Source organism: Pseudophryne corroboree, chromosome 1, assembly GCF_028390025.1.
Source record: "Pseudophryne corroboree isolate aPseCor3 chromosome 1, aPseCor3.hap2, whole genome shotgun sequence".
In the NCBI taxonomy this organism is placed as follows: domain Eukaryota; kingdom Metazoa; phylum Chordata; class Amphibia; order Anura; family Myobatrachidae; genus Pseudophryne; species Pseudophryne corroboree.
In genome coordinates this window covers 714,703,458-714,723,866 of record NC_086444.1, presented here as the reverse complement: position 1 = coordinate 714,723,866, position 20,409 = coordinate 714,703,458, and the positions used below count along the sequence as shown (strand labels likewise).

The following is a 20,409-nucleotide window of genomic DNA, read 5'->3' as shown; positions in this document are numbered from 1 at the left end:
TATTTACTCCGATTCCGTTGATCCTGAAGGTGCTCAAGAGGATCCGGCATCAAGGAGTACAAGCAATTCTGCTTCCCCCGGATTGGCCATGGAGAGCGTGGTATGCGGATCTTCTCGACATGTCTGTCGAAGACCCTTGGCCTCTACTACTCAGAAGAGATCTTCAACAAGGACCGTTCGTCTACTCGGACCTATGGCGTCTTCATTTGACGGCATGGAGGTTGAGCGGAACATCCTAGCTCACAAGAGCTTTTCCAAAAAGGTTATTTCTACCATGGTTCAGGCCAGGAAGCCTGTGACGTCAAAACACTATCATCATATCTGGAGAAGATATGTCTCTTGGTGCGAGGAACGCACGTATCCGCCTGCAGAGTTCCACTGGGATGTTTCTTACGTTTCCTGCAGGCTGATGTGGATAAGGGCTTACGTCTGGGTTCCATTAAGGTCCAGATTTTAGCGCTCTCCATTTTCTTCCTGAAGAAATTGGCAGTGTTGCCAGAAGTTCAGACCTTCTTACAGGGGGGTCTCCACATCCAACCTCCTTTTGTGCCGCCTACGGTACCCTGGGATTTAAATGTAGTGTTGTTCTACAGTCCTCCTTGTTTGAACCTCTGATGACTGTAGAAGACAAGTACCTCATGTGGAAGACTGTGATGTCACTAGCCCTGGCTTCTAATCGACATGTCAGAGAATTGGGGGCCTTATCGTGTAAAAGTCCGTTCTTGGGGTGTCATTCTAAGTTGATTGCACGGTAGTAGTTTTTTGCAGCCATGCGATAAGATAGTCGCCGCCTATGGGGGAGTGTACTTTAGCTTAGCAAGTGTGCGAATGATTTTGAAGGGGAGCTGTGCACAAACTGTTTGTGCAGTTTCTGAGTAGCTTTGAACTTACTCAGTCACTGCGATCACTTCTGCCTGTCTGGTCCCGGAATTGACATCCGACGCCCACCCTGCAAACGCCTGCGACACGCCTGCGTTTGCCTCACCACTCCCGGAAAACGTTCAGTTGCCTCCCAGTTACGCCTTCCTGCTGTCCATCTTCTAGCGTTCACCGCTGCGAACGCTTCTATTGTAGCTGCCGTCACTGGGCCGTCGCCGGGCAACAAAGTGCCTGTGTATTGGTGGCCGCACTTATGCGCAGTTTGGGCCCGTTCGCACGGCTGTGAAGAAAAGCAGCGTGTGAACAAGTTGGAATGACCCCCCTGGTCTTTTATAAGGACAGAGCGGAGCTCCGGACTAGACAGCAGTTCCTGCCGAAGGTTGTCACCGCGTTTCACCTGAATCAACCTATTGTGGTTCCGTCCATTTCTGATACTTCTGCTCATCCGGAGGGATTGGATGCTGTGCGTGCCTTGAAAATCTATGTCAAGCAAACAGCTCGGATCAGAAAGACAGATTCCTTGTTCGTGCTCAATGGTGCGCAGAAAAAAGTTGCCCTGCTTCGAAGCAGTCCATTGTTCGTTGGATTAGGCTTACTATCCAACAGGCCTATGTGTCAGCAGCCTTACCTGTTCCTAAGTCTCTGAAGGCCCACTCTACAAGATCAGTGGGCTCTTCCTGGGCGGCTGCCTGTGGAGTCTCGGCCTTGCAACTAGCCTGAGCTGCTACCTGGTCGAGGAAGAACACCTTTGGGAAGTTCTACAAATTTGATACCCTGGCCAAAGAGGATACCCAGTTTGGGCAGGCGGTGCTGCAGCAATCCTTGCACGTTCCCGCCCATTCTAGAAGCTCTGGGACGTCCCCATCGTACTAGATTCCCCCAAATATCCTTTGGATGCTAGAGAAAATAGGTTTTTAATTACCTACCGGTAAATCCTTTTCTCGTAGTCCATAAGGGATATTGGGCGCCGGCTCAGTGCGTGACTTTTCTGCAGGTTCTGTTTTACGTGGTTACCTGTTCAGCTGTTGCTGTTGTTGTTTCCAGCCGTTTCTGGTTGTTGTATGTTAGTGGTGTGTTGGTTTATAAATCTCACCACTCTTTGTTGTCGTGTTTCCTTCTCTCATATATGTCCTTTCTCCTTCGGGCAGCTTTTTACCTATAACAAACAAAAACTGCTGAAAGCGGCTCATAATACGTTATTCTATAAAAAAATTCCCCAATTTCAGTATGCTGCTGTGTAGGCACTGTGTATTTGCCTAATTGAAGGAAACTAAATTGAAAAAAGAACTCAGCTGCGCAATGAAATTGGAAACATGAACAAAAGCTGACGTATGCAGAGATAAAAATATATAAAATATATATAAAGATATAAAGAAGAATTTAATATGACAATGAAGGAAATTACATACAATAAAACATATAGTCTGGACATTAAACCTTTATATGAAAAATAGTAAAATAGTAATTTTGACTTTATCTGACATCGGAGTATTTCTACATAACGGAGCTCCATTAATACATTCATGGGACTGCAGTTACCAGTCTAAAACTTATGAATTACTCCACATTCTAACAATTCATTCATATCCAGGATATTATACTGTTTCCACTTGTTGGATACAAATGTTGCATATTGTTGCCACTCGCATCACAAGTGCTTTTTTTATCCGATATCCAGTACAGGGTATTTTACTATTTTCCCTATAAGGTTTAATGTCCAGACTATATGTTTTATTGTATGTAATCCTATTTTCATATACACAGCCTATTTGGTTAATACTCTAAAACAGTAACATTTTTAATATATAGTTATATCTCATAGAAGTTATTTGGGTGACATTGGGCATTTGTTGAATTGCTCACTGGTGACTAAGAATATGGTGCTGACCACAATATGTGACACCTTTTTAAACTTGAATTTTATGTTTTGTTTCTAATGTTTTAAATTTGTCATACAGTGTATAAGTATATATTAAAGCTGTTACTGTTTAAGAGTTTGTTTCAGGGACATGCAGGCGACTGGCAAATGTTATTAGTCCCCTCAGCACCTCACGACACAACACTGACTGGTGCCCCCTTAACCACCATCCCCTTCTCCATACCAGGGCACGCCTTTGCACACTGTCTTGCTACACTTGAATGAAATAAAAATAAAAAAATTTCCTAAATGACAGTGTACCCCATTATTATGTGCCCCTTACCCATGTGTAGCTCTGACCTCTGCATTTTATTTCTTTATTTATTAACCGTTTCTTATATAGCGCAGCATATTCCATTGCGCTTTACAATTGGAACAACAGTAATAGAACAAAACTGGGTAAAAACAACCAGACATAGAGGTAGGAAGGCCCTGCTCGCAAGCTTATAATCTATAGGGAAATAGGCATTGATACAAAAAAATAGATGCTACCTATTGCATAATGGTCCACCAGATTGATAGGTTCTTAATGTGTTGTATGATGATACCCCGCAATGTTGGCCAAGTGTCAGGAAGGTGTGAGAGTAAAGAAAGACAAAATGTGATGTTATGTATACTGTACAGAGAGGATGTAATTAGATAGGGAAGCACTGAAGGTTATGTGGGTGGGTCTGGAATTTGATAGGCTTGTCTGAAGAGGTGAGTTTTCAGGGAACGTTTAAAGGTTTGGAGACTAGAGGCGAGCATTACCTGCTCTGTTACACGACGACAGAGACTAAAAGGCACATTGGTCCATTGAAAGAAAAGAACATTTATTTTGAGGACTTTACTAAGCTCAATAAATTCCGCGGAGCCCGAAGCATTATAGGAACGGGCATATATCAGAAGGACTAATACAGGTTGAGTATCCCTTATCCCAAATGCTTGGGAACAGAAGTACAGTATTTTGGATATCGGATTTTTCCGTATTTTGGAATAATTGCATACCATAATGAGATATCATGGTGATGGGACCGAAGTCTAAGCACAGAATGCATTTGTGTCGTATACACCTTATACACACAGCCTGAACTCATTTAATACAATAACTTTAATAACTTTGTGTATTAAACAAAGTTTATGTACGTTGAGCCATCAGAAACAAAGGTTTTTCACTATCTCACTTAAAAAATTCTGTATTCGTAATATTTGGTACTCAACCTGTAATATACTACACTTTTCAAGTGGATGAGAATTCTGCTCATATAGGAATTTTTTGATATGCATTGTTGATTTTATGTACTGATTGTTTAATTTTTAACATACAAACGATTTTATTATCTTGTAAGAATAAATATACACACGTAAGCGCTGCTCCAGTTTATTGTATTGTTTTCTCACAGAAGATTGACGACCTCCATTTAGCAGCTGCTTGGTAGAAACAAACCTTACCAGTGCCTGTGATATCTATTTAGGTTTTTGTTTTGCATAAGCACTTAACCAGCCGATTTTCCAGTCAGGAGAGGATAGTGTCTCACTTATCAGAGGTTGACCTGCCACTTGAACTAAACATTGCCAAACCTCTCAGAGCAATAGGAGAAGATATATTTTCACTCTTAAATGCATTAAAGGAAAGCTTGATAGTCAGCAACTGCTTATCTGCTGTGTAAAGGGTACTGACTGCTCTTCCAGTAACCTTAAGTGTTGTGCGAAAATCTTTACCTTTTTACCTCAAAGGAGGAGCCTTAAGGAGAGTGAGAAGCTAAGCAAGGCGACCTAGTGCCCTTTGGAATAGTCAGTCTATCCCTGCAAACCTTACATATTTGCATTTACAGCACTGAGCAGGGCAGCATCAGAGGCGGGACGGGGCAGAGAAGTAGGTAGATTATTCTCCTCAGTGCCAGCCCTTTGACAGCATCAATCCGGGGCAGGGCCATTCGGAGGTGCGGTCTGCCAAAGATATATGTCAAAAATGTAAAAGCAGTATTAAATATGCTTAAATACCAGCGCTTTTCATCCTTTTGTGATTCTACTTAATTCTGTAGCGAAGCACGGGTATTCAGCTAGCGTATTATATATCATGTTTCTTCTTTCTTTGCTTTAGTTACATGGTTCACAGACTGCTTCTTTCAGCTCTTGGAAGAAGAGAGCTCGACGACAGAGATCACTATGGAAACAAAAGACTGGATCTTGCAGGGCCACTGCTTGCGTTTCTCTTCAGGGGGTACATATATATATATATATATATATATATACATATTATTATTTTTTGTGTGGAAACACACAATATAAAAGTATATTTAACATTTACTTTTTTTTAAATTACATTTCTTTATTGCTTTCCCCCCCCCCCCACCTAGGATGTTTAAGAACTTATTGAAGGAAGTAAGAATATATGCGCAGAAATTCATTGACCGTGGAAAAGATTTTAATTTAGAACTTGCAATAAAGACTCGAATAATTTCAGATGGTTTAAAATACTCTTTAGCTACCGGAAACTGGGGTGATCAAAAGAAAGCCCATCAAGCTAGAGCTGGTGTGTCTCAGGTAAGTCTCCCCAGTATATATTTAAATGGTAAATTACATCCGAAAGTATATATTGGGACTTCCTCGGCTCACCGTATTATCACAATATTTTCTCAGTATTGCAGTTTTTGGTATGGCTTAATGGCAGGTCATGTGTGTGACAACAGGCCTGTCATATAATGTATAGTAATTACCAAAATGATAGAGCAGCCAGAGGTAGCAGACACTGCTTCCAGAGTTTTTGTTTTTGTTTGCTTGTTTTTTCGTTTTTTTTTGCCTGCATAGATTTTCAAATCTGCAATTTTTAGGTTTACAGTCACTTTAATTACTCTGAAGGAAATGTCATAATAATAATAATTTTATTTATATAGCGCTTTTTTTCCAATAGGACTCAAGGCGCTTAACAGATACATAGCATAATATAGTACAGAAACTAATGAAGTACATTTTCATAAAATACAGAAGCATGAAGATACTAAAAGGGACATTAAGGAAATGCTTGAGTAAACAGGAAAGTCTTTAGTCTACTTTTGAAGGATTCTATAGTTGGGGCCTCTCGCACTGTGCGGGGAAGCGTGTTCCATAGAGTCGGAGCCGCATGACTAAAAGCTCGACCCCCAGATGAATTATGGGAGATTCTAGGTACTGCTAAAAGTCCTTCATCTACAGATCGCAGTAATCAAGTGGGGCAGTATGGGGTCAGAAGCTGCTTCAGGTACCTTGGGCCCTGGTCATGTAATGCTTTGAAACTCAGTAAGCCAATCTTGAAGATGATTTGCCATCTTACAGGCAGCCAGTGAAGGGAGTAGAGGATGGGTGTTACGTGGCTAGAATGGGGCTGGTTGGTTAACAGCCTGGCAGCTATGTTTTGCACCAGCTGTAAGCGTTGCAATTCTTTTAATGGGAGACCAAGGTAGAGGGCATTACAGTAGTCTAATTGAGATGATACAAATGCATGTATGACTTTTGGCAGATCATCAGAGGGAATTAAGTGCTTGATTCTGGCTATGTTCGTCAGGTGAAAGAATGAGGATTTGATTGTGGCTGATATCTGATGTTTAATTGTCAAGCCACCATCCAGGACAACACCAAGATTCTGCACACGATCAGTGGTCTGTAATTCTGAATCCCCGAGTGTAAGTCCAGTTGGTTGGCTATGCTGCAGTCTTGTCCTTTGGTGTTGCGGTCGTATCATAAGGACCTCTGTTTTATCCGGGTTCAGTCGCAGCCAACTGGCGCTCATCCACTCCTGTATCTCGGATAGACAGCCATTTAGGGTTGCTATTGGGTTTTCAGTGCCTGGAGCAAAGGACAAGTACAGTTGCGTATCATCTGCATAGCAGTGGTAGACCAGGCCATGGCGCCTGATTTTTTTGCCCAATGGGAGCATGTATACTGCAAAAAGCATGGGAGATAGTATAGAACCTTGTGGGACACCACATGGCAATGGCACTGGTGGTGATGAGTATAATCCAGATGATACTCTCTGTGACCTGCCTGTGAGAAATTATTTGAACCAGCTTAGGACTGTGCCATCCAGACCACAGAAATGTATCAGTCGCTCAATCAGAAGCCCATGGTCCACGGTATCAAATGCTGCTGAGAGATCCAGAAGGATTAATGTTGAACAGTGATCTCGGTCTCTTGCCATCAGAAGATTATTTAACACACACACCAGGCCTGTTTCAGTGCTATGTCTTCTCCTGAATCCTGATTGGAATGGATCATAAATATCATGGGTTGTCAGGCGGGTTTCCAGTTGATTTGCAACCACTTTCTGAATAACCTTTCCTAGGAAAGGAAGGTTTGATACCGGTCTGTAGTTGGTCATGCAGTTGGGATCTAAATTAGGTTTTTTAAGAAGCGGTCTGACAATTGCTTCCTTTAGGGGTCCAGGAAAAATGCCTGTCTGCAAAGAGCATTGAACAATTTTTGCAAAGACAGGACCAATTATATCCACACAACCTATTAGAAGGTTGGTTGAGGCCGGGTCCAGATCGCAGGTGGTGGGACTCAAAATCCAAGAAATTTCAGCAGTGTCCTTTACATCCACTGGGTCAAAGCTGGTCCATGAAGGCAGGTGGTTTATATAGGCAGGCTTTGTAGTTTGGCACTCCTTTGATGGCACGGTGGAGATTCCAGCCCGGATGGTGGATATTTTATCTGCAAAGAAGTTTGCAAACTCGTTGCATCTTGCCTGGGAGAGGGTTTCATCAGTCTGCAGGTATGCTGGCTTGCAAAGCATCTCCACTGTGCGGAAAAGTTGAGCTGGCCTATTGTTTGCTGCCGTGATCTCATTTGACAGGTACTGTGATTTCTTACGAGTGATTGACGGTTGATATTCTTCGCTATGCTTTATTAGTTTTATTTTGTCATCCACTAGGTTAGTCTTCCTCCATCGTTTTTCCAGTCTACGCCCCCTTTTCTTGAGCTCACTAACACTTGTCGAACCATGGAGCTTGACGTGGTTTACGAGGTCTTATACGCACAGGGGCGATATCAATTGCAGCCATAACATACCTATTATAATAACTGACTAGGGAACAGGGATCTTCACAGGCACCCAGTATAGCAGAGTGATCCAGATTTGCTGTTAGAGCCTGGGGAGTCATACTCCTCCTTGAATGATACCTGGTCATCTCCACGGGCAGAGATCTTATTTGAGGGGTTGCAACTGAGAACCGAAGGGAGTAGTGGTCTGACCAGATGACTGGGTTTATTTTTTAGGTCAGTGACTTCTAATCCAATCTGAAAGACAAGATAGAGAGTGTGACCACTTTTATGTGTGGCAGAAGGAATGACCTGTGTGAAGCCCAGACCATTCATTGTGCACAGGGGGTCTTGGCCAAGGCGTGAGAGCTCATCAACCACCCACGCATTGAAATCCCTGATGATGAGCCATCTTTGATGTTCCAGAACCAGGCCAGCAACAGTGTCTGCAATTTATTGTAGAAATATCTTTCCATCTCCATGGGGCCGGTAAATGAGAAGTACTCTGAAACTTAATCCTGTCGAACTCCGGGCAGCAATGCACTCGAATGAACGAGTAATTTCAATAGGGTGGACCCTAAGTTTAAGGTCTTTTTTTGAAGCAGACAGCCACCCCGCCACCCCTGCGGTCCAGTCTTGGGTTGTGGATGACAGAGTAGTTTGTTGGTACTGCAGCCTCCAATATAGGTGCTGCATTTTCATCTAGCCAGGTCTCTATAATACAGGCTAGATCTGCAGATTCAATAAGTTCAGCAATTGTTGCAGTCTTGTTTCTTATAGATCTGGCATTACAAAGGACTGACCTGATTGGACATACCAGAGGGCCTTCAGTTTTCTTTGTTAAGTGCAGGAGCTCTGGGTATGGGGGTCACAAAGCGAGAGTTGACAGTTCTGTTCTTCCAAACACGTATTACACGTTTACATGTATATGTAAACTTCAAATTATTTTTAGTAAGTTTTTTCTATAGCACATACATATGTCCCCGACAGGGTGTGTATGTATGAGGGGAAGTTTTACAGCCCACTATCACATAATAGTGTGTGGTGTTATGTCCCTGAAAGCATGTGTGTATATGAGGGGGAAGGGTCACAGCCCCTATCATTTTATAGTGTGTGCGGTATGGTGTCCTTGGGGGGAGGGTTATTTTATATACATACAATAACATTTCTAGTGGTGTCTCCATTAGCCCAGGGCTTATAATAAGTAATCATTAATACTCAATACATTAATTAGACACATTAGGGAAAGGGTGTGGTCTCTTAGTTAGACAGTTCTAAGGTTTACAGTCAATAGATCGACACCATATAGTCGACAGGGTCAAAAGGTCAACTCAAAAAATTGCCCTTTTTTGTGTGTTTTTAAACATTTCACCCAAATTTGTTGAAATGGGTGCTAACGCGGGTTCGCTTTGCTCGCCATGCTTCAGGTGCAAAATGTAACAAAACTGTAAGAGGTAGATCAAAGGCAACAAGAACCCTAGAATTAGCTTTTGGATAAATCAAATCCCTAAACTGAGTGAAAATTATATAGATATATAGATATATATATATATAGATATATATATATATATATATATATACAGTGGAAAGCAGCCGGCACTCACAGTACAGATACAACAGGCCCAGGTGCTCGCCCCAATGTAGAAACACCACAATATAACAGAAGTAACGGGCGGCACTCCAAGGACTTCAAAGCGTAGAAATCATTATATCAACGTTTAGTTTTTATTCAAATCGTCATCAGGATATAAAAAGCAATAAGGCAGACAAACATTTATAGCTCACCAACACCCAAGACGCCAACCTCGTCTTCTCCCGCCCTTCCGCACACAGGGCGCCGGCGGCTATCAGTGACGTCATGCACTGCGACGCGTGCATACCCACGCGTTACCACCGTACAGCATCCTGTTGCCTTGTAACGGGAGAAGACAGAGTATATACAATCACAAATAAAGAAAAAAAAACTTTTAAACAGAATAGGGCAAAGTTCCTAATCAATCCATTACAGAATTATCTAAAAAATGACAACAGCAGTATACGGACCCGGAACTAACAGAATCAGTGATAAATAAAAGAGAACTGATGAATAGTTAATATTACCACAATATATAGGTCCCTGTGAATATTACAGGAAACTGTTCAACCCCAAATTCTCATTGAGACCATGAGGAGAAACCGTATTGAGGCGATGTATCCATCTAGCCTCCTTCTACAGAAGGATTCTATCCCTATCACCTCCTCGTATCTTTTTCTCAACTTGTTCAATTATTTTGTACCTAAGTGTAGCCAATCCATGATTATACTCTCTGAAATGACGTGCTACCAGTTGTTCTTGAGACACCACAGTACCCTCCACAGCTTTTCTAATGGAGGATCTGTGCATGTTCATACGCTCTTTAAATTGTCTTGTGGTCTTTCCTATATAGAAAAGACCACAAGGACAACGTATAAAGTAAACCACGTGGGTGGTAGTACAGGTAAGTACCTGCCGTATAGCAATACGTTTACCTGTATGGGGATGAGCAAACGAATCCCCCGTCTCTAGAAAACTGCACGTGGTACATCCAGTGCACTTATAGCACCCAGGTTTGCGTTTTAGGAAAGTACCCGGCATGGCAGAAACCTTCCTACCGGTAATATCATTCTTAACCAGCCAGTCCTTCAGATTTCTATTGCGGGAGAAGCTAGGTAATACCGACATGTTCTGAAACACTCTCAGATCAGGGTCAGTGGATACTAATGGCCATAATTTTTTGGTGTGCTTAACCAGGCAATCACTACGTGAATTAAATCTTTGTACGAATGGGATTTTATTTGTTAAAGGCACTAACTTACGATTTGTTGACTGCAAAAGTTCTAAACGTGGAATGGCAAGTACCTTTTCCTTTGCTATTACAGCTGGTGCAAAACACAGCTGCCAGGCTGTTAACCAACCAGCCCCGTTCCAGCCACATAACACCCATCCTCTACTCCCTTCACTGGCTGCCTGTAAGATGGCGAATCCTCTTCAAGATTGGCTTACTGAGTTTCAAAGCATTACATGACCAAGGCCCAAGGTACCTGAAACAGCTTCTGATCCCATACTGCCCCACTCGATTACTGCGATCTGTAGATGAAGGACTTTTAGCAGTACCTAGAATCTACCGTAATTCATCTGGGGGTCGAGCTTTTAGTCATGCGGCTCCGACTCTATGGAACTCACTTCCCAGCACAGTGCGAGAGGCCCCAACTATAGAATCCTTCAAAAGTAGACTCAAGACTTTCCTGTTTACTCAAGCATTTCCATAGTGTCTCTTTTAGTATCTTCATGCTTCTGTATTTTATGAAAAATGTACTTCATTATTTTTCTGTACTATATTATGCTGTGTATCTGTTAAGCGCCTTGAGTCCTATTGGAGAAAGAGCGCTATATAAATAAAATTATTATTATTATTATTATTAGCAAATCTGAATGTTTGTAAATATATATATGTGTATATATATATAGATATATATATATATATATATAGATATAAATATATATATATATATATATATATATATATTTATATCATGCAAAATCGAGTGGCACTCTCGGCGTAGAAATAACGACAGACAGGCAAGTCTGATGTTCTAATCTAATTGATTAGAACATCAGACTTGCCTGTCTGTCGTTATTTCTACGCCGAGAGTGCCGCTCGATTTTGCATGTTATATTGGACACAGCGCTGCTGTTACCAGGGAGGGCAGCGGCTTTACTATTATGTCATACTGAATTTTGGGAATTGGGAGTGCCGTGGACCCTGTACATATATATAGATATAGATATAATTGGGAGTGCCGTGGACCCTGTACATATATATAGATATAGATATAGATATATATATATATATATATATATATATAGATAGATAGATAGATAGATAGATATATATATATATATATATATATATATATATATATATATATATATATATAGATAGATAGAGATATATATATAGATATATATATAGATATATATATAGATAGATAGTGATGGCATCCTTAAATTTAAAGATACACTATCAATTTCACTATATTCTTAGAGGGATGAAGCGTACCCAACACGCGGTGATTCCACACATTAAGGGTATAAAAGAATTTATTCCAACCAAGAATGTATATAAATTGTATGAAAGTGCTAAAATACATATAGTTCAGTGATAATCCAATAAATAGTATGGCACAGTCCCAGTCTGGGTATGATAAAGGTGACAAAATGCAGGTAAAGGTCCGGACTAAACCCTGAGCAGAAACGTCGGCATACCTTTATACCCCTTTTCCACTAGCTTTAAAAACACGGGTAAATGCGCAGGGGTGTTTTTTCCTAGTGGAAAAGGGTCCCCCTGCAAATTCCCGGATCAAGGGATCCGGGAATCCTACCCGGGTAGCTTGCCGGGTTGAACACGTGTTCAACCCAGTAAGCTGTCTAGTGTGAACTGGAGCCGTGTCGATACTAAAGGCAATAGTTTGTGATAGGGATAGTAAAATTGCGCAAAAGTTGTAAAAACATGTTGAACTTTTGACCCTGTCAACCTTGTAACTGTTTTTATCTATCAACCACCTCCCGAGGGCATTGCTTTCCCTTCCTTATACATTAGTTTTCAACCAATGGGCAGTATAAAAAAACCTGGTCATAAGTGTTTTCTACAAGGAAGAAATTACCCAATCCTCGCCCAGACAATGGTTTTGTATGGTAACACACCTTTTGCCAGATATAATTGTATTAAAACACCCGTATATTTTACATATAAACTCTGTTAAGGGTCAAACATAGAGCAAACCTCCATTAATGTGAGCACATATATTGCATTACTAAAAGGTGTATAATGTATGTTCATATGTCTATTCTAAGATCTTATTTGACATATTTTAACAAAGAGACAGACCACTAGGGTGAATATAAACACAGACGGGTGTATCGAATTGACCGCAATACTACTGACCCATCATTAGGTATACTATACCTCGCTGCAGGAAATTGCATCACTTTATTTGTGCTTGTTGCAGGTCACAGAAGCCTGAAAAACAGAGCATTTGTATTCTCTCTCCTTTTTTTTTTTTTTTTTTCTTTTCTTCCTATGGGGGGTCACTGGAGATATGAGGCTGTAGCAGGTGCGAGAGGAGTCTGGGCACTAAAAGGTTAAAAATCTTCCAGTGCACACTGACTCTCCTCTCTTCCAGACAGTTTTTTTGTTTGTTTTTGTTTTTTTCCTTAGTGCTCCAGGGTTTGGTAATTTTTTATTTTTTTTTTGCTTCCACTTATGTTATTTTCATTTTCATTTTTCTGTCTTTTAACTTTGGGTCGGGCTGTAACAGTATTGGTCTTCATCATGGGAGCCACTCCTTATAGGAGTCACTGCACTGTCGTTAGAGACAGCTGCCATCACTGGGTGGGCTTTTGGGGGATGCAGGGAGGCATACAACCTCATAGTACCCCCAGATACCAGCCACAGAACTGAGCGACGTTGCTCCAGGTAAGTGGGACCCTGCTACACAGTGAGATTCTGCTTCTGGCGGCCCTTCAACTCATGAGTTACTGAAGGCTGGGGAAGAAGGGTGTACGGGCGCCAGTGATAGCATTGTTTTACGTGCCCTTACTAGACCACCAGGGAAATAGGCAAGCTATATAAGCCTATTGTCAGAACGGGACGTCATTACTAAATGGAGCTACACCTGGGAAGTTTGGCCTAAGGAGGGGTCTCTCCCATTAATCATCCTAACCTCTTGGTACACTTACTCTGTGGGCTGCTCACCAAATAGCTCCTCTTCTCTTTTCTCCTTTCCCCATGCTGAGTAGCCATCTTCTCCAGTGGCTCCAGGAAATCTGTTAAGATGGCAACAGGGATGGTCAAATTCTCCTCTATACCTCACAGCCTCCTCTGTGCAACTTGTACCATAGATACAGTCACTGCTACTATTCCTGTGGGAACACATACTGCGTGGGTTGGTTATTTACATGTTCTGCATACTCACATGGTCTGCACCAGCGATTTCTGGTATTATATCTGGCAAACATTGCCCGAAAAAGCTTCAGAGCGGGACTCCAGACCGACTGGGCCTAGTTCCCCAGTTATTACCCATCTGAACCATTTTAGGATTATATCCTTTCAAAGGCTATGCTGGAACTGTTTTTACAATTATCTTTGTCTAGACAAGCTCCTACAGCAGCACTCTGTACCCAACTTTCCTTTTGAGGGGTCTGGACTTTGGCCTTCGACTCCTTGAAGGTTCATGTTTCAGCCCTTTTGGTTTTCTTTCAGAAAGAACTTGGAGCCATTCCTGCTATCGAGACTTCAAGGGATGTTACGCATTCAGCTTCCCTTCATACCTCCTGCGATACCATGGGACTTTGCTTTGGTTCTCCAGAGTCTTCAGGAGCCTCCCTTTGTACCATTAGACTTGGTGGACCTGCGGTTCTTGATCTGGAAGACTGTTTTCTTACTGCCCATATCTTTGGCCAGGCTGGTCTCTGAATTGTTGATTTCTTTTTTATCCACTAGGGGTCACTGGAGTACTCTTGGGAAATGGACGGTCCGATAGCAGGGAGAGACGCATTGAAATATTTAAATGTGTAACCCTCCTCCCCCCTCCATACTCCCAAGTGCCTCAGTGTTTTTTGTGTCTCCGAGTTGGGAGGACACGTTCCTGAAGTCTGCAAGGACTTTTATTTTACTTTATACTTTTTCCTTCCCAGCTTTCTAAGAAGCATGAGTCCGGGACTGTGTGTGCTGCTATAGTAACAAGGCTTGTCGTCGCTTGTTAGAGAAGCACCGCCATAGACCTTATCGGCAAATGCTGACTCAGCCATGGCTGCAGGAGCAGGACGAATCTTATAGAGAAGGCCAGTCATTGCCTCCACATCCCAGCAGGTGCGGTGAGTAACAAGCGGAAGGTCAGCTCACGCTGCCGCTGCTCCGTGTGTGTGTATATTTCACTATGGGGAGGGGGGTTTACAGGGGCTGCGCCCGACTCCCTCTCCCCAGACCCGCTGCTGTGGACATCCTGGCTGCATGTGCAGGGAGCTCCTGCACACTCTCCAGATGTTACTGTAAGTGGATGCGACAGCCAGCTCCTGGGGCCGCCGATCCACTAAACCTGGGATGGGGAACCTACGGCCCTCCAGCTGTTGTTGAGCTACACATACCAGCATGCCTTGCTACAGTTTTGCTATTTGGCCGTGCTAAAACTGTTGCAGGGCATGCTGGGATATGTAGTTCAACAGCAGCTGGAGGGACGAAGGTTCCCCATCCCTGCACTAAGCAATGCTGCATAGCTTTCATAATATGAGCAGCGGACAGACCCTGCTGCCGCCGCTCCACTAATACCGCCGCTCCACTAAGACACCCTAACGATATCAGCGGCGGTCAAACCCTGCTGCTGCCGCTTATCTGAGCTTCAGGGCTCTCGGGAGGGTGCACGCGGTGGACAGCTCCCGCCACTACATTGGAGGCTGGTTGTTTAAAGTAGCGGGGTGGGCAGCACAGGCTGCCGCCCCGCCTTGTGTGAGGGAAGTGGATTCCCAGCACCCAGCCGCAGACAGCACTTCCTGCCACCGTTGGGCATCGCCACAGCTCCCCAGCTCTCAGGCGCCCGCTTCTCTGCAGACGGCCGCGGTCAGCTTCCGCTGCTGCCGCCGTCGCTGTCCTCCTGCGGCAGTCAGCTCCCGCTGCCACCGCTCAGCACAGACAAGGCAGATCTCTAGGTCTGCCACCGCTTACTGGAATGTGGGGGAGGGTTTCACTATGTGGGCATATGTCACCGCTCCCCAGGAGGCACTGCCCCGCAGCTGCAGTGAGCGGAGACTCGCCTCAAGCTGTGTAAATGTTAGTTTGCACTGGATAGTGCTGTGGGGGTGTGTGTATGTGTGTGTATATGTATATATGTATGTGTGTGTGTGTGTGTGTGTGTGTGTGTGTATATATATTTATTAGTGGAGAACAGCGCCTATGTGAATCTATTAGAACACAGGGATCGGAATGATCTTATTCACAAAACCCTTTTACACAACACACCTCGTATGTGAAAATGAGTGGCAGCTCTTATACAGTATATGGATAAAAATGAAAAAATAGAGTAAATAAAAGCGCCTACTAGTGTCGTTACAGAGACCTGTGCATTCAGGTGAAATTAATAAAAATGGTAGTTAGCAACTTAGCTTCAGATACTTTCAGGCTGATGACTCTTAGAAGCAGGGCATGTGAAAGAGAGATAAGAACAACATAGTGTGTACTGTTTTTGAAACCAATAATTTTTTACAGCAGCTCAAAGATTTAGGAATTTTGCAAATTCCAATAATTATTCAAAGAGCAGGTTAAAAAACAGTAACACATTTAATAAACAGAATCCTGCCACAAATGCAGGTAACAGAAATACAAGAATCTAATAAAAAACAATTCATCTGTCCATAAATGCAGGTAGCGCACGTACAGAATTAAATAATAAAAACAGCTTATCTGTCCGCATGAGGGGAGTCCAGAGACTAGGCAGCAAATCTCTGTCTCGCATATGTGTCAGACATACAGTGATCTATTTATATAAGGCAATTCATCTGTTTTAAAAAATGCAGGTCGCCGCTTTGCTACCTTATCCCCTTGATGAAGTCCACACAATAGGACGAAACGCGTTGGGTCAGCGACCTGCTACCTACCTCTCGGACTCCACCCATGTGGACAGATAAGCTGTTTTTTATTATCCAATCCTGTACGTGTGCTACCTGCATTTTTTAAAGAGATGCCACTTCCATTCACAGCCAGAATCTCTCAGGATCCATTCTGTGAGTTTTACTGAGGAGGTTTTCATTGCGTTGTGATTGTCAAATCAGCTTTATACTTTTTGAAGTATTTTTTCCTAGAAGTACTTTATATACGGGCAAATACCTGAATCATAAATAGTCCTGATTGTAAGATCTGGATATCTTATTCAGGCAGTGCGTCAAAATCTGACTGCCAGTATTTTTAAAGGGAACCTCAATCAATAGTCCCTATAAGGAGCTCCACAAAGGAGTCTCGAATAATTATCTTTAAGGCAGAATTTTATATCTAGGACCATTAGGATTCCTAAAAGGAACCACCAAGAAAGCTCCTATCAGGAGCGAACTTAAGAGAATCCTTTTTTATCACTATACCCAAGGTTGTGATTCTCCACACACAAATCTATTAATGGCAAATAAGCCTGTTTTATATATTTGTTACCCCTGATGAAGTCGATAAGACGAAACGCGTTGGGTTTGTCAGTCAGGAGTTTCCCTCTTGAGTTAAAGACCACACAACGAACATACTGGTTATCCTTTATTGTCATCATTTTAAACACATCTTTGTGAACACTATATGAGTAATTATATGTGAAAACTGTATTTGTTTTAACATATTATTAAAACAATTTTTTTACTAATTGGCCTTGGGCCTCTTGTTTGGGTGACCATCTTGGTGAGGGGTGTCCGTTACAGTTTCCCAGATACAAATCTTTTCCAGTATTCAATTCTGCCTTATGGAAACAACACTGGAAAAATCATTGTAGATACAGTCTTATTAAGCGCACTTGGGAAACTGTTTTTTATTTTTTATATATATATATATATATATATATATATTTAGCACGATTGTACCTGTCAGCGGTAAAAGCAAGGTATTCGTCATCTGGTACTGGTAGTGCTCTAACCACGACCAGTTTCGGTGCACTTGGTGCATTCAGCTATTCGGGAAGATAGTAGCATCTTTCCAGGCATTCCCGTTCAAAATATTTCACTCACACCTTTTACAGATTAATCTGCTCGCATAGTGGTCGGCCTCGCATCAACAAATTCAGCAGAGGGTGCCATTGGCTCCAGGGTCCAGAATATCGATACTCGGATGGCTCATTGCTCCAAATAAAAAAAAAACTCACTGCGGGGAAAATATTTGGAGACTGACGCAGTTCTCAACTGTTGGGAAGCTATAATCCAACATGGTCAGCTTCAAGGTCTGTGGCCAGATCATGAACGATTACTGTCAATGCTTGGAACTCATGCCTGTTTACACGCTCTACACAGGCAGTTAATTTCTTGTAATGTTACGCTGTTCATATTTGGTCAAACAATGCGACTGCAGTCGCATACGTCAATAAACAAAGAAGGACTCAAAGTCCCATGAATATACGAGACGTTTCTCGATTCCTAGATTGAGTCGAGCATCACCAGGTGATATTATCACCAGTGTTCATTACAGGAGTGGACAACTAGAAAACAGACTGACTCAGTCGTCAGGATTTTTACCAAAATAGAATGGTCTGTACATCCACATGTGTTCCAGGTCTTAGTCCAGCGGTGGGGATTCACACAGGTGGATTACTGGCATCTCTCCAAATTCATCACACACTCACGTAGGTGTTCAAAACAAGGCTGGGGGCAGTGTATGCTCTCACAATAGCATGGCCATACAGCCTCGTGTCTGTTTCCACCATTCCCACGGCTTACTCTGTTGATAAAGCGGATCAAGTAAGAAAAGCCACGACTGTAATCCTAGTGGCACTTCATTGGCCTCGGAGAGCGGGATTCTCGGGTCCTCGCTGGCTGCTCATGGACAATCCGTGACTGTTCCGCTACATCCATACCTTCTGGAAGAGGGTCAGTTTCGTTAACCCAAGTTAGCGTGGCTGTGTTTCACGGGGTGGCTATTGAAACCGCTCTCTTAAAACGAGAGTGTATTTCACAGTCGGTTATACCAACCATGTTACATGCTGGGAAGCCAGTTACAGCAGCTCATTATCACAGAATTGAGTGAGCTTGTGTTGGTTGGGGTGAAGCTCGGAAGTTTCAAAAATCTTCTTTCAGATGATTCCGTCTGGGGCTAGTCTTACAGACGGGGTTACATGGAGGACTAGATTTAATGACACTAAAGGTGCAGGTTTCTATTTTGACAATTTTCTTTCAGCGCCGTTTGGCTCTTTTGCCAATAGCGCATACGTTTCTGTAGGGTGTCCTTACAGTTTAACATTTCCGTTTATACCACCTACATCTTCATGGGACTTCAATAGACTTTTAGGTTTTTGTGGTCTTCACTTTTTGAACTCTTACAACAAGGAGCTGTTAAGTTTCTCAATTACACACCAGTTTCTTCTAGCCTTGACTTCTGCATGGTGTGTTCTAAATTAGGTGCGTTGTCATGCAAACCACCGTATCTGGTGTTTAATTATTACAATGCAGAACTTCGAAAGAATTCCGTTCTTAAACCAGAGGTAGTATCCTCTTTTCACATAAATTTACAGAGGGTTCAGAAACTCCAGCTACTGTGAATGTGGTTTGTTCGATTTGCATTTATGTAGCCGGATATCAACAGTACATAGAATACATTGTTTGGTCTTTATAATGCAGTCAAAGTAGTTTGGCCAGTTTCCAGTCAGAGGTTGGCTGGATGAATTAAGCTGACCATTCGTCAGGCTTATTTTCATACTAGTTTACAACCGCTTGCATTGATTTCAGCATTCCACGCGTTCTGTGGAAACGTCATGAACAGCAGCTGGTAAACATAGTTGTCACGGCACACGTTTGTGCGCTTTTACAAGTTTAATACTTTTGCGGCATCAGGCTTTGGCCGTCGATTGTTACAGGTGACAACCAGCTCTCCCGCCCAAGGGGGAGACTTTGGTATGTCCCAAGAGTACTCCAGTGACCCCTTGTGGATGAAAAATAAAATAGGATTTTGGTACTTACCAGATAAATCCCTTTCTTTGAATCCGTAGGGGTCACTGGATGCCCGCCCAGAGCAGTTTCACTTGTCTTGTGGTAGGTTCAGTATATCTTATGGTAACACATTCTCACCAACTTGTTGGAAGCTTATGGTGATTATCGGTTGTCGGGTCAACTTTCCAGTTGTCCGTTATGTTAGGTGTCAACTTTACGGTTGTCCGTTATTTTATGTTGTAATTCTCCATTGTTCATCCTCTCTTTCGCTCCTGTTCGTCTCAGCACAAAAACACTGAGGCACTTGGGAGTATGGAGGGGAGAGGAGGGTTACACATTTAAATATTTAAATGTGTCTCTCCCTGATATTGCACTGTCCATATCCCAAGAGTACTCCAGTGACCCCTATGGATTCAAAGAAAAGGTTTTACCTGGTAAGTACCAAAATCCGATTTTTGTCTGATAGGTCCCCATTTCTTCTCTTTTATCAGGACTCAGGACTGAGCAGTACTTCTCACTAATTTAGAGTTCCTCCCTAAGGTGGTTACCACATTAACCAGGAGATTGTGGTTCCAGCTCTCCCTGAATGGGAGGCCCAGTGAATCTGAGCAATTCTTGCATATGTTACATGTGGTTCATGCTCTTCCAATCTATGTCTTCAGGACTAAGAACCTGTTTTGCACTGATGCTCTCTGTTCTCTAGTTTCTCTTTGACGCTCACAGGTGCGGCAAAATTTCTGAGGAGTGCACTGATCTATCTACCTAATATCTATAGGTCTACCTAACCCATACCTATCTGTCTCTCTAGCTTATAGCTATCTTAGGGCAGACTAGGGGGTATATTCAAATAAAGTCGGAAACTACCATCTTGTCGGAAAGACGGCAGTTTCCGACTGATAGAGGTCGTAAGGGGTTCCGACCTATTCAATCCGGGGCTGTT

General features: G+C 42.6%; 1 protein-coding gene across 1 annotated transcript in view; it reads left to right on the top strand.

Moving 5' to 3' along the window:
* The window catches only part of POLR2B (RNA polymerase II subunit B), a 406,055-nt gene that overhangs the window by 168,908 nt on the left and 216,738 nt on the right, over positions 1 to 20,409 (top strand). The window contains exons 9-10 of the mRNA XM_063915211.1: positions 4,881 to 5,000; positions 5,137 to 5,323. Coding sequence (XP_063771281.1) covers positions 4,881 to 5,000; positions 5,137 to 5,323 — 307 coding nt within the window. The remainder of the gene's footprint in view (positions 1 to 4,880; positions 5,001 to 5,136; positions 5,324 to 20,409) is intronic.